We start from the raw sequence: 26,778 nt of genomic DNA, 5'->3' as shown, positions 1-26,778 counted from the left end.
GGTGTTTCTCGATCAAAAGCAGGGGAAGTGAGAAAGGGATTTGGAAAAGAAGGAGTGGGAACCATGACTTCTGTTGCTGTCAGTTTATCCTGTTCATCAATCCCACTGAAATCATCCTTGGGAACAGAATTAACTAAATATGTAAAGACAAAATGTTGAATCAAAAAACTGGGTCAGATACACCAGAACCTCTCTCATCTGCAATGTGATGAGAGTACACAGTTTTTAAGACCTCCATGTGAATATTCTGGTACAAGGACTGGCCAGCAGGCCAACACCATGTTTTTATTATGGATTATATCTGTCAAGATGTTTTTGCATCAGGCTGGTTAGAAAACATAGGAGGGGTATGTGCTGAGGTTGTTTCAACTACAATGTTTCATACATTAAGTTTCCAGTTGTGGAAACTGGAATTTATTAAACTGTGTTCTTCTCTGCATGTTTTCTGTGTTCTTCAGGAAGAAGGGTGCCATGAATGTATCAAACATGAGCAGCAACTTACAGGTCCTGCAAATCTATTTCTTCTTTTACCCATGTTTGTATTTGTAATTGCTAAGGTATAAATCAAAGCAAAAAAAGCCTGTATCAGTAAATGTATTGTGAGTTTTCCCCCTATGTAGCTGTAAATCCTAGGGGATGATGTGGACATGGAGTGTTAAATGATCCTGAGTTAGATACTGAAGCAACCTGACTCCAGAGGAGAAACTGAATGTCCTGTCTTCCAAGAATGTCTCAAGCATTTATGACTTAAAACAAATGTTACTATGACATTCTTTCCCACTTCACACCCCTGATGGCCCACCCTCCTCTCCCCATTCTCCCCCTCCCCTCCCTTTTCCCTTCCACTTATTTTAAGATGGTTTTATATCCTGGTGAACTGAACAAAAAAAATTTGTTTTCACTGATGGGGTAAATCACATGCTGTGATTCTTGGAGTTGTCCTACAGGGCCAGGAGTTTGACTTTGCTGACCCTTGCTGGTTCCTTCCAATTCAATATAGTCTATGATTCTACCCTATATTATGAAATTTACCCCCACCTCTCTGCTTTATTTCTCTTTCTACTCTCATCTGAGCAGCCCACTTGAGCTGGTATGTGTTAGATTCAGAAATCCAGCTACAAATTAATTGCATTCTCAGAAAGCTGCTAATATATTTTGCTGGAACTCTTTCTTCTGAGTTAATTATAAGCCACAGAGAGGAACTGTTTTCTGGCAGAGTTGGTACAAGGTAAAGGATGGAAGTATTCACCTGGGAGCAGAGAAGGAACTAGGGCTTTCAAGGAATTTTCATACAGCCTGGTGTGCTTATCTACCAAGGAGTCCCCAGGTTGATGTTTGCCTCTCCTCCTCTCTTGCTTTGGACCTGAACATGTAAGGCAAGAAGGAACAAAAAACTTTCTCCCTTTTGATGAAATTGAGCTCAGTTCACCCTGTCTAATGGAATCATGCCTTAAACACTACACTCAGGCTTGGACTACATGCCATCATAGAGAACTAAGGCCTGTATACACCTTTATATGCTACTCAGAAGCAGAGTCTGAAGACAGGAACTGCTATTGTTCACTTCCAGAACAGGTTATTGAAGACATTGGGAAATTTTGGATTTGACTCCCAAAATCTAACACCAGCAGACTGCTGTCTGTATGGACCAGACAGCAAATGGTAGTTCCTAAGAGATGCCTTGTATACACTGGAGAGAAATCATTTAAAGCAATGCAATTGACTGACTTTTAGCTGATGATCATGGCAGAGGACAAGCACAGCACAGTAGGTGCTTCTCACTGTACTGGAGCTTATTCAACATGCTGTCATCCACACTTTAGCCAGCCCTATCAATATTTATAGTCAACATTCACTATTAAAAATATAAGATTTTAAATACATATGTACAATCACTTCATAGAAGACAGAATGACCTTTGAGATCCTTGGAGCGTTTCTGAAGACCCTGAAGTCTCCTAGAATCTGCTTAGTAACATCACAATCATTAGCTCTCTGGTCATCAGTCCAAAAAGCTTGTGCTTGGTTTTCTGAGAGTGAGACTTCTGTTTCCCAAGTGCTGAGCTAATTTGGCTTTGCCACGCTTCTGCTTACCTAGAAGTGTGGCAGTGTGGGACTCCTCCCTTCTGCTGCATGTCTCCCCACCTGCTGAGGTCTGCCAGGTGCAGATTTCAGCTGACAGAAATTAATGCTGCCAAAAGAGATAGGGTGTTTTTCCTCTTATGCTTTAGCTTCCCAAACCTGCTGTGTCTAGAACAATGCAGGTACCAGCGCCAAAAGAAGAGAAGGGCAGATGGATGTGTCCAGGGCAGGGAGAAAGCTAAAATGACTGAAGGAGGTTTAGTAGTGTTTTTTTTTTTTTTTTCTGGCAGATTTTATCCCAGTTTCTTCTGCCTCCTACCGGGGGCCTCATGTAGTTCTCCAAGAGATTAAAAACAAACTTGAATCAGTCACAAAGTGTGTTTTCGTCTTTAAAAAAAAACCTCATTTTGGTGCTCCTCCATTACTTGCTTATAATGCAGATCTCAAATCTCTGAAATACAGTCATCCAGTTAGATTGAATGAAATCTTATTAGATTGAATGAAGAACTATTCAAGGCACAAAGCACCTGGCACAGTAAGAAAATAACTTACCATCTCCCTTTTTTTTTGGCACCCATTTCTTGTGGATACATAACGATGTGCTGATTAAATACGTTTTTTTCTTCTCCAATTCTGGGGAACACAGGTTTTAATTGTTTTGCTTTTCACAGTGTGTATTTCACTTAGTTCCTTTGGTCCTCGCATCCTGCATGCTTTGTAATTATTGCAGAAGCAAGAAATCTGACTGAGGTATCCTTTATTTAGTTCCTGTGCTTTTGCAGGTCCAGGTTGTGCTAGCCTTTGCACAACCTGCACAAACTGGCTGTGAGTAATTATGGGTAAAACACAAGGAGAGGGCTACTCTTCTCCACACAAATGAGATGCAGGAGCCTCTTTGTCATTAGTACTGGAGGAGTTTGATCAGCTGGTGGAAAACTCTGTCTGACTGGTGCCTGCAGTAGTAGGAAACTTAGCTCAAAAGATCCTGAAGTTAAAAGGGCCTTCCTAGAAGATATTTTCACCACACTATCAAGACTATCTAGACAATGCCGTTTCAGTAATACCTCTTCTTTTTAGGATATTTTGTTATGCCCATTGTAGTACCTAAGCACTTCATATGAATTTTTGAATCTGTGTTAGAAACCTGTGTTCTACTATAAATGTACATTTATCTGTTGGCAGAAATAGTCAAAAACATAACCAAATATTTTCATTAAAATTATTCTCTGTGTCTCTGATTTTAAGCATTCTGAGAAATCATTATCAGTCCTACTGATGAGTTCACTGTACTAGGATCTGTTCCACCTCAGACATTAATCTATAAACCTGTAATACAATTATTAAAGCTGTGGTAAAGGTTGGGTTTTATTAAAACTTCCCTTCCAAATCAAAATGATGAATTTAGGTCTTAATGGGATAGTTCATTTAAACAAATTAAACATCATTTAAACAGTTAAAAAAAAATCATTACATTCTACTAGATTAATTACTTTAAAGTTATTGTTTGATCTGTATGAATTGCCCAGACAGAACAAGGGTCCTTCATCCTTTCTTACAATTCATCTTCTTCTGTGATAAACTGCTTTGTCTCCATTTGTAATTAACTTCTGTAATTGCCACTGCTCCCTCTTGTAATATTTGCTTGACAGACTGAAAGCTAATATATATTTAATCATTGTAACACCTTTAATATTTGCTGTTGTCAACAATACAAAGCTCAACTCTGTAAAGCTATACTAGTAATGGATAATGCTGTTCTTGTGCTGCTAGTAGTGAATCGGTGTGATGCCTTTCATCTGCAAAGGCTGGCAAGGTCTTTGACTGTGTCTTCCACTTAAAGACTGTGGCACACAAGACCTGATGGTGGGTCAGTATCATCACAGGAATGATTGACAAATCTGTCGGGGCTGCTAGAATCAGTGTCAGTAATCATCCCTGAACCAAAGCACCTGCCAAACCCAGACTTGGTTTTTCTGTAGGTGACTGGTGAGACTTCTGGAACAGGGTGCCACATCCACTCTATGTACTATTCACAGAACTTCCCAGAACCTCAGGCTTTCCATGGCATGAGGATATATATTTTATGGCTTTTGGCTATGTGAAGATTTGTAAGCTGTGGGATCAGCAAACTTGATGTCTTGTCCCTGCAGTATAGAGGTTCTTTTGCAAAGAACCTGTACTGTCTTCCAGCTAAATATTTAATTCTGATAACTAGCCCCATGAGTCATGTGTAGAGGAGATGCCTGTCTCTGGGTGAATTACATTATCAATATTAATGTGTCCTAAGAATGTTCATAAAATTAAAACTTCTCCTTATCCACCTTCAATACTCCATTTTTAATCTTGTTCTTTGTATTTCTCTGCTATTAAGTAAAAACCTTGTATTCTATATAAATAAAAACCATTAACAACCCATCAGACTGGCACAATTAAGTTATTTCTCTTCCTTTCAGGACTCTTCCTGCAGTCTTTACAACTGCAGTGTTATAATGTTGTGTTTTGAGGCTGAACTTTCATTCAGTGTAATTTCTCTCAGCTCTTTTCATAGTATAGAGAATGAAATAAATTACAGAGAGAAGCACTACAAAATTAGCTTAACTCTGATGGCACAAGGTCTGCAGTGACCCCAAACTTTTTGTTACTGCCCTAGATTGAGCTTTATTGCTCTAGTTTGAACTAGCTTCCTATGTGTCACTTTGAAACTGGAAACTATCTTACTCATAGGGGCTCCAAGCATAAGAAATTGACTTGAACTCTTTTAATACTTATTAGGTCATTCCAGCACAATCGAAATTTAGTGTATAAACAGTAGCATGGCAGAGAGTTGAAAAGCCACTTAATGATTTTTTTGCTGTTTTTATCTGAAAGTTGCTTCTTTTCAAGGAGATCTTGCTCATATTTGCACTTCCTCTGCTTGAAGTTTGTAGGTATGGACCAAAACTTCTTTGCCTCATAGCTCTGTCTTCCATTATAAAGTTATGATAAAAATTTTGAAAAAGCTAAAAAATATTGTGCAGAAAGAGGCAGAAGAGGTGGCTGGCAGCACATGAGCGAGAAACAAATTTTAAAACTCTCAAGGCAAATTTTTTTCTTTAAGTCACCTGAGTTGCACCTTTATTGTAATTAACTCTTTCTTCTGGCTCATGTGCCCTTCAAGAAGTGTCTCCTGAATCAGTAAAACATTAAAATTACCTGGCATTTCTGCTGCCACCCCAAAATACTGTAGGGAAATGTGCTTCAGAGACCCTTTATAGTCTGCTTATACCTCAACACAGCCTGTGGGGAGCAGGCAGTGGGCAATGTAAGGGCATTTATTATCATGGCAGGCAATCCTTGGTCATGAGTCAGAATCCCAAAATGTCTTTAAGCCTTTATCCCAGCCTTGTCTGATGTGCCAGAATGGTGGTATGAGGTCAGATTACACCTTCTTCCCCATAAAGACAGGAGTAGGCACCTTGCACTGCAGGCCAAATTTGTTTTCTGATGTCACAGTTTTTTCTCACTTGCTGGCCTGACTCATGGCATCCTCATGTGTTCTCACTGATCTTTTGTCTCTTGCTTTTTTTGTTTAATTCTTTGGTGCTTCTTTTCCTACATTTAATCAAATTCAAGCTCACTTCCCTTACATCAGGGGCTCTGAAAAGGTCAGTCTTATTTTCTTATTTTCTTTTTGTTTTGGCTTGTGACAACTATTTCCAAGCATGAGATGGTTAAGGAATGCCTACAAGGCATGTAGGCTGCAAAAAAAAAAAAAAAAAAAAAAAGGGAAAAGAAAGAAAGAAAGATAAAAAAAGAAAAAAAATAATATTATGTTGTTTATTGGTGAACCATTTAGCTTATTAGCAGCAGGTCATGAATTAAAAACAAAAACAATTGGATTAGTAGACAGAGACAGCTTCTCCTCTCTGTCTTTTCTATCTGTAGCTAGTATGCTTACATCCAGGAAAATTTCTGTCTATAGCCTAGTAATAGACATGGGGAGCCCTTTGAACTGCATACTGTATATGAATGGCTCTACTGCTGGGGATGCAGCAGTCTATATTCTTGCACATACCTCCACTCCGTAAAATAGACTGCTGAAGCAGATCTATCTCTGAGGCTCCATGTGGCATGCAGGAATAAAGGAAAGATCAGATATTTGTATTCATCTCTCCATAGCAGCAGTATATTTGAAGGCAGAAGAACCTCAGGGTTCAATGCTACAAATGCAAGGAAGTGGGTGTCCCTGTAATTTGGACAATAGATGGCACCCTTCATTTCTTTCTTAAAAACATCATTTTCTGCTGTAGTTTCGTAAAGCAGCAAGTCTGCAGGAAGAGGATGACAACAGTGTGTGTGCTGCTTCCTAGCCAGCTCAGAGTAGGAACCTTTCTTTGTTTTCTTTATTGTACCACCGCAGAAAGCAACGGGGCAAGAGCCATAAATCTCTGTTAATCCACAGTGTTCTGTGGTTTTCACAAGGTGGAGAGTCGCTTCATTCTCTCAGACACAAATAGGCTGCTGTATTGAGTTTGTGGGCCAGGTTTTGGTAGTATGGGGTGCTACAAGGGTGGCTTCTGTGACAAGCTGCTAAAAGCTTGCTCTGTGTCTGGCAGAGCTAATCCCTACCAGATGGATGTGCCAAAGATGGATGTGCCATTGGCCAAGACTGGTCCAATTAGAAATGGTGGTAACGCCTCTGGTATACCAGATTAAGAGAAAAAAAGGTTATTGCACTGATAATTGTGGCCAGAAAAGAGCAGAGTGAGAACATGTGAGATGAACAACTCTGAAGATATCAAGGTCACTGGAGAAAGAGGGAAAGGAGGTGCTGCAAGCACTGGAGCTGAGATTCCCCTACAGCTCGTGGTGCAAAATATGGTGAAGCAGCTGCACCCCTGCAGCCCACAGCGATCTACAAGGATTCAGAGATCCACAGGGATTCAGATATCTGCCTATACCTGATGGAGGATCCCCATGCTGGAGCAGGTAGATGCCTGAGAGGAGGTTGTGATGCCATGGGAAGTCTGTGCTGGAGCAGGCTCCTGGCAAGGACCTGTAGACTTATGGAAAGAGCAGCCAAGACTGGAGCAGGTTTCCTGGTAGGACTTGTAAATCCATGGGAGACACACACAGGAATAGCCTCTCCTTGAAGGACTTCACCCATGGAAGACTGACCTATGTTGGAGCAGTTTGTGGACAACTGTTGCCCATGGGATGGACTCAAATTGGAAAAGTTTGTGGAGAACTCCTGTGGTAGGGTCCCCACACTGGAACAAGGGAAGAACTACTCTCCCTGAGCAGTTAGAGAAATAACTGTGTTGAGCTGGTTGTAATTCCTGTTTCCCATTTCCTTGTGCTGCCAGAGTGGAGGAGGTAGAGATGGAAAGGAGGAGGGGTAGGAGAAAGGTGTTTTTAAGATTTATTTTACTTCTCATTATCCTGCTCTGAATCTTTTTCTAATAAATTCAGTTAATATTCCAGTTAATGCCTGTTTTGCCCATGATGGTATTGGTGAGTGATCTCTCCCTGTCCTTATCTCAACCCAGGAAGTTTTATTATATTTTCTCTCCCCTGTCCATTTGCAAAGAGGAGTGATAGAGAAGCTTTGGTGTGTGCTTGGAATCCAGCCAGGATTAACCCACTAGAGCTGTCTAGGCAAAGTGCTTAATTTGGTAGCCTAGTGGTCTGTTTTCTCCTAAGCTCATGGCAAGCAAAGGTGGAACTGAGTTTTCCTATATTTCCCCTCATTATTCCAGGTTTAATTGTCCCTAGAAAACTATAAGTCTTGTCCCTTGATAGTGCCCTGTTACACCTTGATGAAGACATACACACCCAAAAAGAGCTTGTGCTACTTCACTGACTTGGTCAGGGTGGAGGGATAGCTATGGTTGGCTCCCTTTAATGACACATCTAATGAGGCTGTCTCCTAAGCCTGGCTCCTATCAAAAAAGCCTCCTGTTCTCAACAATTACTGGTCAATCAAACATAACACACATCTAATTTCTGTTCATTCACACCAGTGGGCTCCTGATGGGCTCTTGTATCTTTAATTTGTTGCACAATTAAATGTAATGAGAGAGATCAATAGATGACATGCCCATTATTTAGTTCAGAAAATGTTTCTTAAATGAGGTGATTCAGTTCAAATCAGGTACAAGTGTAAGTATCTCTAAAAGGAATCTGTGGTTGAGTAAAACTTCTACTTACAGATGTGTACATCATTCACATAGAGGGCTGATCATCGTATGTTCATTCTAATGTAAGTTTTTATCTAGGGAATCTTTATAACCTTGTTAATAACCTCCTGGGAGGACCTCAATCAGTCACAACCTTGTTGTCTACTCAGTCTGTGATGTCTTGTACAACTGGATTTTAAGTGCTACATTTCTTTCTCACAGTGCCTGTGCAATCCTTTGTGAGTTCTTAGGCATGCTTCCTGTCACAATTTGAATGTTATTGCACAAGGTTGACTTACCTCTGGACAAACAGTCTTAATGACATTAAATTATTTTTAAGGCATTTATGAAAATCTGGGGGACAGATATACAGATGTCTTGTGGTTCTTTGAGAGTTGCTGATTCCCAGATTGTTTGTGAGCTGCAATTTTGAGGACTTATGTGTTAAGGCAAGAGAGTCTCCAATGAAGTCTCTAAAAAGCAGCAGAGGAAGGGCTTGTTTTCAGAAGAGCTGTGCAATCTCAACAAAAAAAGTACAACATGAACCACAAGCCAAGCCTGCCGAAGCACCTGTGTGATGGGAGAGTTAAATCCGCACAAAAGTTTTCACAGAACTGGTAGGACAGCAAAATAACATGACTCAGAGCCCAGAATTATGAACATTGCCTGAGACTCAACTCATCATACTAATGCTTCAGGCACATTTCAGAACAGTCATCTCTGGGCTGTAGCTTTGTCAGGAGTTATAAAATGGATCTTTCTTTGGTGCATACTGAGATTGCATCAGAAAGGACCGACCCCTTAATACTGAAAGGTCACAGATATAAGAATCTGACCTGCTGAAGTGATTTATAATGTGACTTACGGATTCTGCAGTGTTATTACATTTACTCAGCAGCTCTGACAGCTCAAGACTGAAAGCCATATAGATAATACGAAAACAAAGCAACAAGCGGAATGTTTTATTTTTGCTGAACAGTTTTGTTCAGTATATGATAAATTACTGTAGCAAGTTCTATTCTTTCTTCAGCCTGACTTTGTGTAAGCCTTTGCATGGATTTTACTTTGTTGCATATTTATGGGAAATATGTCCCTTAAAAGCTGTTGCTTTAAATGTTTTGATTACAGCTATGCTAGAACCACTCTGTTGTCAGTCTTTTAGGTCTGAAGTGCTGGTATGAAAGTGCCTTGTCTACAAGAAATGCTGTTCCCACTTCTACCTCATGCTAGGTCTTGGCTGCAGCCTGAGTTACCCAGACAATGACCTTAATTTAGTGTTTTCTACTGACGTTAATTTAATTGCATATTGTTATCCTTAGAATGAAAAAGGAAGACAGACCAGAAAAACAAGCATAGATATGCTTATACAGATATTATTTATTCAGCAGATTATGTTGCTAGTATCTTTGTTGCCTTTACTTTGTGAGTTTTCTATAAAGAAGAGATTAAGTAGGGAAGTTTTCTACAGCTAATGCACAAGTGGAGAAACATAATATCTCTTGGTGTGTTTGTTTATAGTCAATTCTCATTTACGTAATTTGGATTATCTGAGTGGTGGATTTGTCAGTTTCATGGGTAGAGGATCTGCTATCCTAGGATAGTACACTGTTTCATAACCAGGGCTGTTTTGATTTCAGAGTGAATTTATCACTGGAAGCAATACAGCTGCTGCCTTTGGAGCAGCTGGCTTCAAACTACAATAGCTTGGTCAGATTTGCAAGCTGTTTTCAAGACTTGGTTGTCAGAGAGTGCAGCGCTGGCTCCTTCTGTATTTCACAATAGCTCCAGTTTATGAGACCCCAGCAGCCAAAATGGACCAGGCCTCTTTATGAAATTACTGTTTTTGTACCACTTCCCAGGCAATGGTCCTCATCCAGAAGGATGATTCAGTAGACTGCAGTGTCATATGAATATATAGATGCTGGTCAATCTACTGGATCACCTGGATGAGGAACAATTCCTGTGGGAATGCTGTGGCAGGCATGCAAGGCTATGTTAGAGCCAAGGTCAGTTTGGCTCTGACAGATGAATACTGCTGATGATGAACTGGGATGCAGGATGCAGTAGGCAAACACCTTTGAACGAACTAGCTTCTTCTGTCACTCTAGCATGCCTTAAAATAGATTCAAGTCTGCCAATGGGTTTTGTTGTTAGTAAGCAAGCCTTCTGTCTGTTCACTGGCCTGAGCAGTGTGCTGTCTACTACTCCCTTGCTTGTGGTATTTTCATACTATGCCAGCATTTATGTACTGACTTACAGTTTTCCTTTTCCTTTGTATTTTTTTTTTGTCAGGTACACTGAGATCCACAACTAAACAGTATTGTAAATTCTGTTCCTCTCCCCACCACCTCTCTCTTCCCATTCAGTCACTTTTTAATACTCTAAATCTTTAATGCCATTCCTCAGTTGTTTTTCCATCCTTAGTGCATTTTCTTTATTCGGATAGCCTCTTTTTTTTTTAATGTTTGTGATGCCTACTTCATCAGCTGATCTTTTTTCTCATTCCCTTTCCAGCAAATATCCCAAGCCTCTCCTTGTCATGGGTAAGCTATGATTGTAGTTGGAAGGTTAGCTGATCTATGAATCCTTGGCTAAGGCCAGGGAATTAACTGCAAGCACAGGTTTCTGTTACTGAAGCACATTTCAGTATTTAAACACTTACAGAACACAAGACCTCTTACCTTCTTTTGCCAAAATCAACACCTGTACAGCAAGGGATGGATCCTGAAAAAGTGAGATGGAGGTCAGTATTTTCTTAATATAATTGCTAATTAATTATTATTTCATATTGTCATATTCTGAACAAAAATACAGCATGTTTTTCTAGGCAGTGTACACAAAAGGAGAATTACACACCATGCTTTTGAATATTGAAGGGATGCACTTTCCCTGCTCCAAAGTATTGTCTCCCTCACTGATTTCTTCATCAGCTCTTCTGGCTGAAGTCTGGTAATGCTCACTACCTTAGGAAATCCATATAGGTATACAGCAAAAAACCATGCAAATTTGTGGGTAGTTTAATCAGAAAATAAAAATGTATTAGAAAAATTGGATGTGGTGATAACTATTTATTACTGATGTTTGTGAAGACTAAAATTACTGAAGAGTAAGGATATGTGATGCAGGATCCTTCAGGCATGTCACAACACCTTGAAACAAATTATATCAAAAACAATCAAAGTGAATTCTGATACTACCTCCTTTAGACTTGAAGACAAAACTGAACATTTAAACTCACAGATGATGACTTTCCTATTCCAATATCATGTGATTTCAGCAAGGTCACTGAAAGCACAGCAATGTAAAACTAGTATCTGAAGCTTAAGCCAAGCCCAGTGGCAGTAATTAATAGTTATTGTTACTGGGACGGATGAAAAAAACCCAGAACTTGTTGAAAAAGTTTGGTTTAAAAAAGAAAATAAATATGAAACTATTTTAATTGAAAAGCTGAATTTTAAAAGAAAATAAATTAAAAGCAGTTTTTGAAAATATTTCTGATGGAAACCATTAAACCAACCCTTCCTTCCTTCCTTCCTTCCTTCCTTCCTTCCTTCCTTCCTTCCTTCCTTCCTTCCTTCCTTCCTTCCTTCCTTCCTTCCTTCCTTCCTTCCTTCCTTCCTTCCTTCCTTCCTTCCTTCCTTCCTTCCTTCCTTCCTTCCTTCCTTCCTTCCTTCCTTCCTTCCTTCCTTCCTTCCTTCCTTCCTTCCTTCCTTCCTTCCTTCCTTCCTTCCTTCCTTCCTTCCTTCCTTCCTTCCTTCCTTCCTTCCTTCCTTCCTTCCTTCCTTCCTTCCTTCCTTCCTTCCTTCCTTCCTTCCTTCCTTCCTTCCTTCCTTCCTTCCTTCCTTCCTTCCTTCCTTCCTTCCTTCCTTCCTTCCTTCCTTCCTTCCTTCCTTCCTTCCTTCCTTCCTTCCTTCCTTCCTTCCTTCCTTCCTTCCTTCCCTCCTTCCCTCCTTCCCTCCTTCCCTCCTTCCTTCCTTCCTTCCTTCCTTCCTTCCTTCCTTCCTTCCTTCCTTCCTTCCTTCCTTCCTTCCTTCCTTCCTTCCTTCCTTCCTTCCTTCCTTCCTTCCTTCCTTCCTTCCTTCCTTCCTTCCTTCCTTCCTTCCTTCCTTCCTTCCTTCCTTCCTTCCTTCCTTCCTTCCTTCCTTCCTTCCTTCCTTCCTTCCCCTCCCCTCCCCTCCCCTCCCCTCCCCTCCCCTCCCCTCCCCTCCCCTCCCCTCCCCTCCCCTCCCCTCCCCTCCCCTCCCCTCCCCTCCCCTCCCCTCCCCTCCCCTCCCCTCCCCTCCCCTCCCCTCCCCTCCCCTCCCCTCCCCTCCCCTCCCCTCCCCTCCCCTCCCTCGCCTCCCTCCCTCCCTCGCCTCCCTCGCCTCCCTTCCCTGCCTCCCTTCCCTCCCTTCCCTGCCTCCTTTCCCTCCCTGCCTCCCTTCTTCCCAGAAATGAATGGGCTTATTTTATCAAAGGTACGATCTGAAAATGTCAACCACTCATGCTGAATTCTCAGGAGGGCTATAAGGGTCCTGATGGCCTTCTGTGTCCATGCCCATCTTCCCTCTTGCATCCCCAGGACCCAGCCCTTTTGCCTATGGCTTGCATCAGCCCCTTGAGCTTATCAGCCCCTGCCCTGGCAATGCTGATTCTACAGCAAGATGGTCTTTGGCTGCCCACAGACGTGTCCTTCTGGTCCACTAACAATAAGCAGGAACACAAGTGACAAACACAAGCAGAATTTGCTGTAAATTTGTAGTCATGCAAACTGATTGGTGATAGTCTGTGTACACATGTGTATATTTATTTCAGAATTGAATGGATACAGAAAGGAAAAGGTAGCCTGTACTAGAGGAATTCGGACTATATATGCATTTGTCATATATTCTCCTTGCCCTTTTCCAACAAATGCACATAAGCATGAGTAATATTAGCTCTGTCACACTTTCCTTGAAGCAAATGAGATGCTGTCCTAGCACTGTTGTTTCCATCCTGTGTTGACTCATGCAGTACAGACACTTTATCCTGTCGGTGTCTCCGCTGTAAGACCACAGATCATGTTATCACTTTACAAATATAGCATATTAGTATATCTGGACGGCTAGTCACGCTGCAGGGTTCAAACAGATCTGGCTGGCCATGATCTGTGCTATGCTATAAACAGCCTCACTGTCCCACATTGAATAACTGCAGAGCACACCCAGGAGCTCTGGACACTTGTGTTCTTTAGTAGTAGGTAAGTGACAGTTTTGCTGATTATTGTGTTTCTTCAGATGTGTGGGGTGAAGGTGGAAAATGGCAGGAAAAGTGGGAAGTAGCTATCAGGTTGCTCCTGTTGTGCTGCGGATCTTTAAAAACTAATGCATATGGGAAAAATAGTTTAAAGAGAGACGATTTAGTCCAAGGCAGTATGTTTGGTGGATGTCTTTAAAGAGAGTGAGATTAATCTCATGCATAGTTCCTGTAAATAGATTTACACTTGTGACAAATCCAAACTTTATAATTTAGGAAACCTTTCAAGTTCCACTCTGTGACTCAGTTATAATAAACCATTGCTATTTCATCTCAAGGACATATGCTGGTGTGAGAATGGTTTTCAATTAAAAAAATGGTTTGAGAGGTCAGTCATTTATCTTTGCTTTCTGTCAAAATTTAGAGTGGAATTTTAAAAGAGTTATAGAACTTCAGTTTCTGAAGGCTATTTATAGTTAATCTACCTGGCATGGAAATACAGCCTGCTACATCTTTTGAGAACACAGCCTACCATTTAAAGTCAAATATTGTCATTATTGTTGTTCTTTCTACCACAACATTTTATGTGTTATTATTGACATATTACTTTGTGTAGGTTAAAGGTACTGACCAGCTCTCTTCCTCTGAACAGCACTTAATTAAGCACAGTTTCAGGGATCAGGGATGGATGATAATGCTTATTAACCACAGACGTAAATCATACAAAGAGTTTCATTCACTTTGCTCTCCTCAGACAGAAGGTAAAAGTGGAGAATTATTCCAAAGGAAGGTGTCCAGCTGTCAATGTCACCTGTGTCTCCTATCCACAGACACGGGAAAGTTCTGTGGGAAAGACTAAAGACACAGCTGTGGTGATAAAATACAGATGCTACCTCATGACTGCATGGTGGGGCTTGGACCATTAGCGCTAAAATAACTTGACTGCTGGAGTAGTTGAAAGCAGCATAATCTCTTGCTTATCTATGTGATCTACCATCTTAAATCACAGAAAATAACATCTCTGCAATTGGCTATGACTGTTTTACTCATCACAGACTAATGACCTTATATCTAACACTCTAAATAGAATAGGACTGCTATAGGTCAGACATAGGTTTTTGTTCTCCCTCTACAGTAGAGGTAGGTGACAGGATTGAATTCTTAGATCAATACATGTAAAAAGCCCCTCAGGGAGAAAAAGAAAATTATAAATTTTGAGGGTTTTTAATTAGTGTCAGTTAGGACAGAGCGTTTAAAATAACATTTATGATGTGATCATTCACAGAGATAACTTCAGAGGCTGTACCCTCTAAGGGTACATGAAAGGTAAGTAATACTAGCCTCAGTTCTTGGGAATTGTTCAGAAATGTTAAGACAAATAAGAATTCAATGGAACATTGTGTTAAAAAAACACAATGGATATTAAACAAGTTTTAGAAATATGAGAGTGTAATGTTATGCTTAATTAAGATCATCTGTTTGCATATGAAAGCCTCAGTGTTTTGCTCAGTGACAAAGAATGCAAATTTATTTGCCATGGTTCTATGTATGAGAAGTTAGGGGGATCCCTCTAATCAGTTCTTAAAACTGATTAAATGCTTTTGGTTTCTCAGGACTTTGTTGTATGCTGCCTAAGACAATTGTTTACACCTGCTACAGCTACGTTTATAGATTCAACACCTTTACCAATACGTAATACACTTTTGACCTGTTTTTCCTTTGATAAGAAACAATCTCAAAATACATGCCCATTTCAAATACATAATCCTTCTCTCAGTCTTAAGAGAATTAGACCTCTCCTCAGGAAAACCCAGTAAAAAATGGATTTTTGTCAGAGATATCAGTCCAGTGTTTCATTAGCTTCATTGTCAGTGGAAGAATAATTAGTCAGCTCACTGAAGTGCTAGGGGAATACATCTATAATAAAACCCCTTGCATATGTAACATCTATCATGCTTGATGGCAAACATATTAGTGTTACAAGAGTTTAGAAAGTATAAGGAATATTGTAATTCAGCTGCTAATTAATCCATAATTAAAGACCTAATTAATTAATAACCCTGTGAAAAATTGTCTAAAAATCAAGATGTGAAGTCTGCAGTGATAAAGAGGACTCTTGTTTGTGAGACTAGTTAATTTGCATCTAGAATAGGAACTGATTAATGAAAACTGTCAGTAAAGCATTATGCTGCAGCCCTGGACAAAGAGAAATATGCACATAAAAATGTGTGGAAACCAAGTTCAGCCCTTACATATCTGTTTTTAATTTTATAGCGTTCATAGCTATTTTTACCTGAACTATAATGAGTAGGTAAATAAAAAGATATATATTCTCCTAGCTGTGGTATGTAAAAAATGCAAAAGTTATTTATTTGTGTATGAAAGAGGCTAACATCAGATTCTATTCATAAATGTCTCTTCCATGAAATTGCTAAAGAAGAAAACTAAAAAAAGACCTTAATTCATCAAAGCATTCATGATTAAGCTCTGTTAGACAGAAAGACACTAATTTCTGAAATTAACTACACTGAAAGTTGGACTAATTAATAGTTTGAAATTGTCACTGTCTGTCTGTGTTTGTTTATATAGGAGCCAGCTGGCTGAGACTGTACTCTTGAGAGAGCAGGAAGGAACATTTCAAACTCCCAAAACATCTGGGCTCATGTCCAGGTGTCAAGACTGCCTTCTCCAGCCCTGGAGCAGATTGTCTTTTTCCTCTTGTATTTATTTTGTGCTGTAGCTACGTTTATTGGATCTCTGGGGACCCAGGCCTTCAGGGGGACATCCACTGTGATCCATTGCATTTCCTTGCCCACATATTCCCCAGGGCCCAGCAATCACATGCATGCATGCATGTGTGTTCTGAAACACTATCTTGGATCCCAGACCTCAAACTCTCACTGTCAAATCTGCACTTTGGCGAGACTAGTGACAGATAAACCAACAAAATTAGCAGCAAGGATAATTCCCTGATGATGTAGAACAATAAGAGTTTGTTACTTGAAGCAAAACAAGGTAGGGAAGAGCAACTTCCCACTTTGCAGTCCTTTCCCACTCTTCAAGTGTCACAGAGAAGCGCGACCCTACTTACAAGCTGTGCTCAGTCAGCAAAGTATAGCTGTATATCGTGTACATTGCCACAATCTCTATTGCTCTTTCAATCACAGCATGTTTCTCTAATTTAATTTCTTCCTGATAACATAAAAAATGTGTTCAGTTGCTATCCAAATGTCAGGTTTCCTCTGAATTATTTAAAGACTTGAGAGATAAATGACTTGATGATTCTGAAGCACAGTGTAAGTGAGCTTACTTCCTAAGAAATTATTTGCAGGTTTGGCAAGAAATATTTCACTCACATTTTCCCCCATGTAATCCTGGCAGTAATATTCATTAGAGTGGAGCAGATCTCCCACAGTGATTGTCTGAAAGAAAAAAGGCCCAAGTGAACAAGATTGTTAAGCAAATTGAAGAAACCAAAATGTTAATAATTGAATAACTGATGTAAAACAGCAGAGGAAAGTATACACAGTGTTGTTTCTTAGGGCAACCAGGTGTCATGTGAGCTGTTAACAGAGACTCATACTGGCTGTATCTGTAGTATCAAAACTATGTTGGACTCTTTCAGACTCAAGACACAGGTCTTGTTCTACAGAATACTGTGCACACACAAGTTGGCCAGCATTAACACTGATCCCAGCTATGTTCAGAGAACTTTAAACTCTACTATAATAAAACCAATGCAATTTTGACTTATCACTGGCTGTATTCTACTCACTACAGAGAAGACAGATAATGTTGGTAAACAGAGAGGAGCTCTAGAACAGTTTGGTACAGTTAATCTTGGCAGACCACAGAGTCATCATATCTAAGAATACTTCTCTTGTGCTCTACTACTTTTCTTTTCAAAGAAGACCTTGCCTTGTCTTTATAATTTTTATTTAGTAGTATGCTTCTCAAGGTATTTACACACTTATTGATCTATCTCAGATGCTGAGATAAGTGCAGAAAGACTGAAAACTATTCTTTTAATGAAGTTGCTGATTTGAAAAGCACTTTTTTTCTGTGGAAGGCCTGCCATCCAGAATTCAGTGTTGCTTTTAGCTCATGTATCCTTAAACTCTTTTTTGAAGATCAGGTAGTTCATGGCACCTTGTGGTGCAGGTGCAGGTGACTGAGATGAAACTCCTTCAGCATTAAACACCAGGAGCTGCCAAAAGGCATCCTAATTTTTAAACTTAGTTGCCTCCAGTGGTCCTCCATACTTAGGTTGGTGACACTTCTAGAGGTATTGAAAGTCATCATTTTCCCCCTTTATATTAAGCCAAGGGGAAAAAAAAGAAAAAAAGAAAAAGGAAAAAACCCAGTCATCAAATGCCTGCTCAGGGTTCAGAGGTCAAATGGAAACAAACACAAGTGGTCACGAGATCACTGGCTGCTATCAAAGATGGCTGTGGTAGCATCTGTGGCAGACCTGTAAACAAAGGTTGGAGATATCAGTAGCTGAAGGGAGCAAGAGCATTTAAGGCACATCATATTAAACCTCTCCAGTTTTACTGAAGAGTTGACATCTGAAGTATGTGTATATTTGTAACAGCATGAATAACAATAAATAATAAATAATAAAGATTATAGATATTACAAGGTAGTTATCTTCTTTTCCATCCTATATATTTTCAACACCTTACTGAAGAGATTCTGTTTTAGAGCTTCTAAGTACTCCTACTATTTGAAAGAGAATGTCTGAAACAGATGCTAGAGACCAGTCTGCCTACTTTTAGGTGAATTTATGTAATAAAATAAAATAAATTATAATATAAATGCTAAAATAAAAATAATCCACACAGATACTTAGGCAGATGCTTTTACTAGCAATAATATTTGGCATTAATATTATGTCATTTAAATAAAAACATATGAAGAGTATCATACCTAATATTATGAGGTTTTGCCAGTCTCCAAATGCTTAAAGCATCCAAAGGCTCCAAATGCTCAATATCATTATACACATGAAGACTGTGTTTGATTTTAATAGGCCTATTTATAGATACATTTAAATGAATAAAGTTTCTGCAAGATTAAGGAAAGGTGTTTTCTTTTTTCTAAGAACAGAAGTTGCACACAAGTGTCTGTAAAAGCAGTTTTTCTGCTCTATGTGTGTAGGGATAGCTCACAGCAATAGGGCACCCAAACCCAAATGATGGCAGCAAAAGAGTGCTCTTACAGAGCAAGTGCTTCTTCTCACCTTAGCTGGCCCAGAGAATTGGCAGACTATTAAATTCACTTGGTAAGAGGATGGGTCTCAGTGTTGAGATGAGTTCTGCAATAGGAAGAGTCAGAGTTCCTTAGTAGGAGAGGGGCTTCTAGTGAAGGCACAGGATCCTGGAATGATGAAATTGAGAATATTTTGCAGGCTACTGTATCTTGAACTGACAGTACATTCCTGTGGAGAGAAAGAATCTGTGGTTTATAATGTAGAAGGAAAATTCTAGTTGCACAGATTCCTGTGATTTCCTTATTGACGAAAACAGGGACAAGGCTGACATAGCCTGCTGGTTGAGGAAGAGATGCAAAGGCCATGGTACTCAAAGGGACTTTTTATTCCCCCTCCTCCTAAAAAAAGCATAAAGAGCAGGAAGGAATGAAGCAAAAAACCAATTTCTTTCCTCTACCACTAATACAAGTTTCTTTGGTTACAAACTCTCATTTCATCTTGCCAAGAAATGCAATGCTTATTAAAAAAAAAAAGCTATTTTTAAAATTTTGAGATTATTTATTTATTTATTTATTTTATATTACCTAAAAATATTTCCTTAAATGTAATGTGTAGCTGCTTCTGAAGGGAAAATCTTAGAATAGCTAAAAAAAAAACAAAAAAAAAAAAAACAAACCAAAAAAAAAAAAAAAACAAAAAAAAAACCCAAAAAAAAACCAAACCAAAAATCCCCAAAAAAACCCAAAAAACCAAAAACAAGGTATGCTGAATGGCCGGCTTTGTTTCTGAGCTAATCATTACAAAGAAGACAAGATCAGCTTGACTTCCCTGTATGTTGCCTTTTTAGGATATTGATTAAGGTCTTGCAGATAACTTTCTGGGAGGTGTAAATGGCTAGGGATAAGATTATTTGCTTCCATAGATACACACAGAGAACTAGTTTCTCCATATATGATTCTCTTGTAATTGACGTTGCCTTCTTTTTGTGTTCCTGAATCCCTTTTCCCCTGGAGAGTGCTGTACATTAATTATCATATGTTACTGAATGTTTGTTTTGTGACCTATCTCACTAATAACTCAAAAGACTGATAAATGTTATAACCATGTGTCATCTAAGAAAGGTGTGCTGATGATCTACAGCATAATTTAGATGTAGATGTTACTCAAGTCAAGATGACTTTAAGTGGCAAACTAAGTGTAGTTATGAATTAGGGTCTTACGAATGCAGGTCATGACTGCTTCTGTGGTCAGGACTTGTCCTTAATGAAAGCAAGGTTTCCTGTTTCTTGGGGAAGAAATTATTTTTTGTTTTTCACTTACTGCCATATGGGTGGGTGAGGTAATCCTCACAAGTATGACAAAAGCCTATCCTTAATGATCACGTGTAAGTATGGGCTGAGAAAGAAGTAATGCTGAATTACAAAATGATGGTGAAATTGAAAGAGGAGGGGTGCTGTAGGGTGTTCAGAACTGTATGACTGCTTTGAGCAGAGTAGTCGGATGAGGGGACCTCTAGAGATCCATTCTAACTTCGCTGTGGTTTCTGACAATGGACAAAATGATAATAGTGATTCCCTGTGAATAACCTAATTATGGGAGGAAAGATAGCTGTGTTCCTAGTTGAAGCTAAGAAGTTAGAAAGAAATGTATGATTGAGATTTTTCTTTATCCAAATGTAGCTTACCACCTGTGAATAATAGATGATAGTTTTGAGTTTTCCTCTACAAGCCTAATCTGATGTTTGGAAGAAAGAAACTACTGTGCATGAATTTGAATATGTGTTTCTAGAAATCAAAATCATTATTAGTAGTTGCTTCCTCTGTGATAAATTATTGCCATGCATGAGTAGGTATCATGCATAACTTATACTTAGTTAAGCATAGCTTTAGCCAGTTTTCCTTTCCTTTCTCATTGTTAGGAAAATGATGGTGAATTTTGGCAAATACATATTCTGCCATCATGCTTGATACTTCATGCCCATTTTTTAGACAAGGATATAGGGTAAAGCAACAGCCCTGTGAAGATTAGTAGGTGACCTTTTCAGAGTTGTAGATGTCAAAAAGCATTTCACATTTGTCCTGATACATATTTCTAAAGCCTTAGTCACTCTGTAATCTGATAAGGTTTTGTGACTTTGCTTTTTCTGAAGAGATTAATTCTGAGGCGTTATGATGGACAGCTCTCACCTCCCACCTGTTTGTCCTCTGCTTGGTTTTACCATAGAAGAAAACCCCACAATGCCTTGCCACTTAGTGCAACATGTGGGTGAAAGCTGTATGTGGATAAAATGAACTTTTCCAACCTAGTGTTTAATAAATCAGTGTCTCGATAAAGAATGGATGACTTAACCTGTGATAGAGGAAGGTGAGAAACAAGTCAAGGAAAAGGAGTGCTTTCACAGTCTTTTCAGACTCTCTGTTGATTAAGGCCATCTAGTTCCAACAGAGGTCAAGTGTCCAGCTGCAACTTCATTGTCTCGCAACAATTCAGCTTCTGCAACAGCCTTCCTACTAAAACACACTTCTATGAATTGGTCTATTAAAATGAATTAGACCCTTCAGAGTGACTGCTGGTCTGCAGTTACTGTGAGGGGTGAAGTCCTTGTGGATGGGTTTTTTTCTCCTGTAAGCAGAGGTGAACATTTTATTTTATGAGGTAAACAGTTCCTGTAAATTAGTGGTGAATATGTTTTAAAAGGACAAACCTTTTCACAGTGAATAAGGTCACTGTTTTAATTACATGGTTTTAGTGAGGTTTTGACTCAGCTGCTGTGAGCTGTTAGTTCCAGATCGGTTAGGAACTATTTTTGCCTCATTTTTAGTGCTAGCAAAGATAAACAAGCAATAGGGCCAGCTTTATGAACAACAAAGATAACATTTTATATAAACATCCTAAGATACAGAAAGCCACATATATAGAATGATACTGGTCTCTGATCAGTTTCTGAGCCAATACTTGTTGGAATTTGAAAGGGACTTTCTTACTGAAATGACTAATAAGGTAAGCAGGTAGGTACCTTTGCTCTGGATGTATTTATGCATAATTCTTTTTAGTCCATGTTGTGTATTTTCCAGAGGACATGAGGGTGTTTTCCTGGCTCAGAATAAATTATTCCTTTATATGCTATGTACTACAGAGGGATGTGTAGGTGAAAGGGGGTGAAAGAGAAAAGGGACAGTGGCAAAGTTACAAGGGAAAAAATACAGAGGGGAGAATAATTTCCCCTTTGTCCTCAATATTATAACAGAAGGACAGATAATAAATAGCCCCAGCTGAAGGACACAAGGCTTGGAAAAAATGATCACAGTAGCATCTGAGGAAAAAATTATAGACACGAGCTTGAAAACACACAGGAAAGGAAGGAGAGGATTACTCTTTTACTGATAGGTGGATGGTCAAGAAGGATTTTCTTCTACTGTTTATTTCTTTTTCCCTGAGCTTATAAATGGTATAATAAATGTGTTCTCTAATAAAATCTCACACAAAGTTTAAATAACTGACTTTCCTCTGTTGGCAATCTAGCTACATTTTATGAGAGTCAGTATACTGCAGTGATTGTATCCCCACTAGTGACTGAGCAAGAAAGTATAGTTCCACCTCTTTTATCAAGATTTGTTTGTATACTTGCATTAGAGATTTAGTAGGTGATTAGTGTGATTTAGATAGTGTTTCTTACAGTGGTTCAGTACCAGCATAAGAATGCTAGTACTGAACCATTGTAAGGAACACCATCTTGTAAGTCATGCTATGTTTCACACAGAGAATCATAGAATGGCTTGGGTTGGAGAGGATCTTAAAGATCACCCATTCCAGGACAGGGATACCTTTCACTAGACAGGGTTGCTCAGACCCCCATCCAGACTGGTGTTGAGCATGGATAGGTAATCCACAGCTTATCTGGGCAGCAAGTTCCAGTGCCTCACCACCCTCACAGTAAAGAGTAACTTCAGAATATCTAATCTAAACCATCACTTTGAGTTTGAATGCATTCTCCCTTATCTTATAATTACATGCTCTCTCCATCTTTCTTGTAGGTTTCCTTCAGGTACTGGACAGTTACAATTACCCCAAGGCCTTCTCTCCTCCAGTCTGAACAATCCTAATTCTCCCAGTCTTTTCTCAAAGGAGAGGTTTTCCATCCCTTTAATCATCCTGGTGGTCCTTCTCTAGACTAGCTCCAATAGGTCCATGTCTTTTCTGTGCTGAGCAACATAGAGGAGGATGCAGCACTCCAGCCTGGGTCCTCATGAGAGTGGAGTAGAAGGGAAGAATCCTCTCCCTCAACTGCTGACCATTCCTTTTGATGAGCTCCAGGACACTTTTGGCTTTCTGGGCTGTGAGTGTCCATGGCTAGGTCATGTCCAGCCTTTCACCCACCAGCATCCCAAGTCCTTCTTGGCAGGATTGCTCTCTATCTGTTCATCCCCTAGCCTTCTTTAAAGGGTTGTCCTGACCCAGGTACAGCACCTTGTCCTTGGTCTCCTTGCACTTGCACTTAGTGCAGCAAGTTGCACTTGTGCCAAGTGGTAGAGTGGAAAAATAAGTGGGAAATTCCTGTAGGCCCACTCCTCAAGTTTGTCTGTCTGGAAGACATGCTATCTTTCAGGTGTATCAACAACACCACTCAGCTTGGTGTGCTCTACAAATTTGCTGAGGGTGCACTTAATCCTTTTGTGTATGACTAGTACTGGTGCCAATACAGACTCCTATGGGACACTGCTTATCACTGATGTCCATCAGGACTCTGAACTATTGACCACTACCCTCATGTGACTGTCAGGCCAATTCCTTCTCCATCCAACAGTCCACCTGCCGAATCCTTGTCTCGCCAAACTAGAGAGAAAGACATTATGGGGGACCGTATCAAAGGTTTTACAGAAGTCCAGATAAATGACATCTGTAGCCCTTCCCTTGTCCACTGCTGTAGTCCTTCCATCATAGAAGGCCGCTGGGCTGGTCTGGCAAGAGTTGCCCTTAGTGAAGCCCTGCTGGCTATCCCAAATAATCTTCTTGTTCTCTTTGTGCCTTAGCATAGTTAGTAGGATGATCTGTTCCAAGGCCTCCCCAGGCACAGAGGTGAGGCTGACAGTTTGGTAATGCCCAAGGTCCTCCTTTCTAACTTTTTAAAGATGGGTGCAGTGTTTCTCTTCTTCCAGTCACCAGTGACTTCCCTTGACTTCCATGACCGTCTGGGTATCAGGGAGATTGCCTTGTCAACTACATCAGCCAATTCCCTCAGAACTCTGATATGCATCTCATCAGGCCCCAAAAACTTATGTATGTTCAGGTTCCTTAGATGGTCATGAAACTGATCTTGTGGGAGGAAGTTTTCTCTTCCAGTCCACATCCTGCAGTCCACCCAGTCAAGAAGGGTGGGAAAAGAGGTAGCCATTAAAGAATGAGTAACTAAGCTTTCTCTTTGTCCATTGTTACCAGTTTTCTAGCATTTTAAATCAGAAGAGGTATATATTCTTTGAGCTTTGTTTTCTGGCTGACCTCAGTTCTTAACTGCATGAAACCTGGTACACTGATACCAAGCCTTTGACTGTTGGAATGTGTTTGTATACATGTTGTGGTTTAGGAATGGTATTCCCCAATTTAGTGTTCCTACTCAAAACACATCAGACAATGTGCTGCTCTCTCTCTCACTGTGCCTGCCTTCCCCTGTAGCAGGATCAAGAGAAGAATCGAGGCACAAAAAGGTAAAGATAATGGGTTGAGATATGAATGATTTAGTGGAAACAGCAATGAAATTTAAAAAAAAAAAATAAACAGTAACAACAATACTAATAACAGTGTACAGGACAGGTGAATGATTCACATGTGATTACTCATGACCTGACGTTATCTGACTGTGCACTCCAGTAAACTGAAAAAGGCAGGCGTGACTACCTCACCATGTGCTGAGGTGAAGAACCTCAGGGTGCTGGCCATGGCCCTCCTGGCTGCTGCAGAGTCAACCCAGTCGACTGACCAGAATAAGGACATGTTAGTAAGTGGGGCCCATGATGTGTTCACCAAACCTTCCCCATGTCTCTGCCTTAGGTAAATTTTTTTTGTGTGTTATGGGATGGTCTTTTGATGCCTTTCACAGATAAGCAGATACTTAGGGAAACACAGGATTTTCACAAATTCCATTGAAACAGGATAGCTTGAGATCATAAAGATCAATCCACAACAACTCCAGATGAAGTGCTTTTGCATGATTTAAAATGAATAAATTCTTTATGGGCATTCATTTTAATATTAGTCACAAAAATTATTAAAAATGCAAAGCCTTTAAAGCTATTTTCATCAGTGTTACTTAATAAAACCAGTATTTTTTTACAACTCTGTCTTTATCTTGAAAAGGAAAAAATGTAAGGAATACAAAAAATTCAATGTGTAGCTGTTGCCATGGATTTTATGTAGAAGTGAATTGTATGCCACATTGATTACTGCCAGCACAAAACCCTAGATAAATTGGGTAAGATAGAAAATGTACTATGTTAATGTTTCTTATGACTTCAGCTCTTTTCCCCAGACAAATTTAATGAAACTTGATAGTTTGGAGCTTTATTTTTCTCATTATTCCTTTTCTGAAGAATTGGCTTGTTTTTGCAGGAAAAGCTTAATGTCAACAATATGGGGCATCAGGTGATAATATTTGACTTTTCTGTCATAAGAGGACTGTGGGAAACTCGAGTTAAGAAGAGCAAAGAACGTCAGAGGAAGGAGAAAGAAAGATTAGAGCAAAGTGCATTGGAGAAGTAAGACAACTTTTTTATAAATTATAACCAAATCTGTTCTTATTATCCACTAACATTGCCATATACTAAATATAATACATAGAAATATATATAACAAATATGATGAATTTACTAAAAAATAATTGTTGATTTTTAAGGTTTTGGTGTTTGGGTTTGATTTCAATGGCATCTTACTTCCTTTCCTCACATGATAGTAAGAGAAATGCAGCACAAAAAATACTTCATTAGTTTCTGCTCTTTCCTATGTAGATTGTGCTATATTAATGATATATTTTATTGTTTACCATAGACATAAATTGAAAAGAAAAATAACATATGTTTGTACCTTTCTATTTTTCATATACTGCATAAAAGTAGGGATTATTAATTATAGAATTAGTGGACATATGCTCACAAGTTTCAGTACTAAGAAATACTTTAAGTATTTTTGTTGTGTTGACAAGAGAAAGAAAATGAGTTAATAAGTGGATATATTCAATTACTTCTGAATAGGTAAAGCCAAAGAGAATAAGAATTATTAGGTTATTTTTTCTTGGGGTATTAAAGAAGGCCTTGATTATAGTGCTTACACTCAATGATAATTGTATTGTTTTTATTATATTGAATTTATTTTTTCTTTAAGCAATGTTTTGCTTCCCATAAGAGACTGTTAAATATTAAACTGCATTGGGAAGTTTGGAAACATAGGACTTATCAATTTTCTCCCTCTGAGAAGAGAAAAAAATAGAAATCACATTCTGTTGTAAAAATAAAATGCATAGGGTTAAACAGTGCCCTTGTTTAAGAACATAATTGCATTGAACCTTTGTGTGGTGTTTCAGTGCTCTCAGGATGCCCTTACTAGTAGATTCTCACTGCCAGTGCAGCTGCACTGGCAACAGAGCAGCTGGTCTAAGAGGAGACCAGGGTAATACAGAGTCTGACCATCCTTTCTGTGGGACCCTTCTTTTTAAAACAGCCATAACACCAGTCTTGGTTTTCCTGTCTTCACCAAAGCTTACAATAAAATCTGTAATCCTAACAAAAACAGAAGAAAAAAAAAGAAAAAAAAGAAGTTTTTCCTTCAGATTGAATTCTCTAGCAAGGATAAGCCTTCGTTTTGGTGTGAGCTGTGTCCTGATTTCAACTAGAATATAGTTAGTTTTCTTCTTAATAACTGGTACAGTGCTGTGTTTTGCATTTAGTATGAGAATAATGTTGATAACACACTGTTGTTTGGATTATTGCTAAGTAGTGCTTATGCTAAGCCAAGGACTTTCCAATGTCTTATTCTCTGCTAGTGAGGGGCTGAACAAAGGGCTGGCAGGGAGCACAGTCAGGACAGCTGACCTGAATGTGATATACCATACCATAGATCTTTATTC

General features: G+C 39.3%; 1 protein-coding gene across 3 annotated transcripts in view; it reads left to right on the top strand.

Moving 5' to 3' along the window:
• LRRC2 (leucine rich repeat containing 2) overlaps positions 1–26,778 on the top strand; it is a 111,858-nt gene that overhangs the window by 24,897 nt on the left and 60,183 nt on the right. The window contains exons 1-2 of one of the 3 annotated variants that reach the window (XM_068175812.1): positions 13,316–13,457; positions 25,269–25,414. In XM_068175812.1, coding sequence (XP_068031913.1) covers positions 25,290–25,414 — 125 coding nt within the window. In that variant the 5' untranslated portion in view covers positions 13,316–13,457; positions 25,269–25,289. Of the gene's footprint in view, positions 1–13,315; positions 13,458–23,721; positions 23,742–25,268; positions 25,415–26,778 lie in introns of those variants that run through there. The other 2 variants (XM_068175811.1, XM_068175813.1) reach the window with 2 other exon arrangements.

Source organism: Anomalospiza imberbis, chromosome Z (assembly GCF_031753505.1).
Source record: "Anomalospiza imberbis isolate Cuckoo-Finch-1a 21T00152 chromosome Z, ASM3175350v1, whole genome shotgun sequence".
Taxonomy (NCBI): Eukaryota; Metazoa; Chordata; class Aves; order Passeriformes; family Viduidae; genus Anomalospiza; species Anomalospiza imberbis.
The sequence above is the reverse complement of the archived record's forward strand: the minus strand, read 5'-3'. Positions and strand labels throughout refer to the sequence as shown.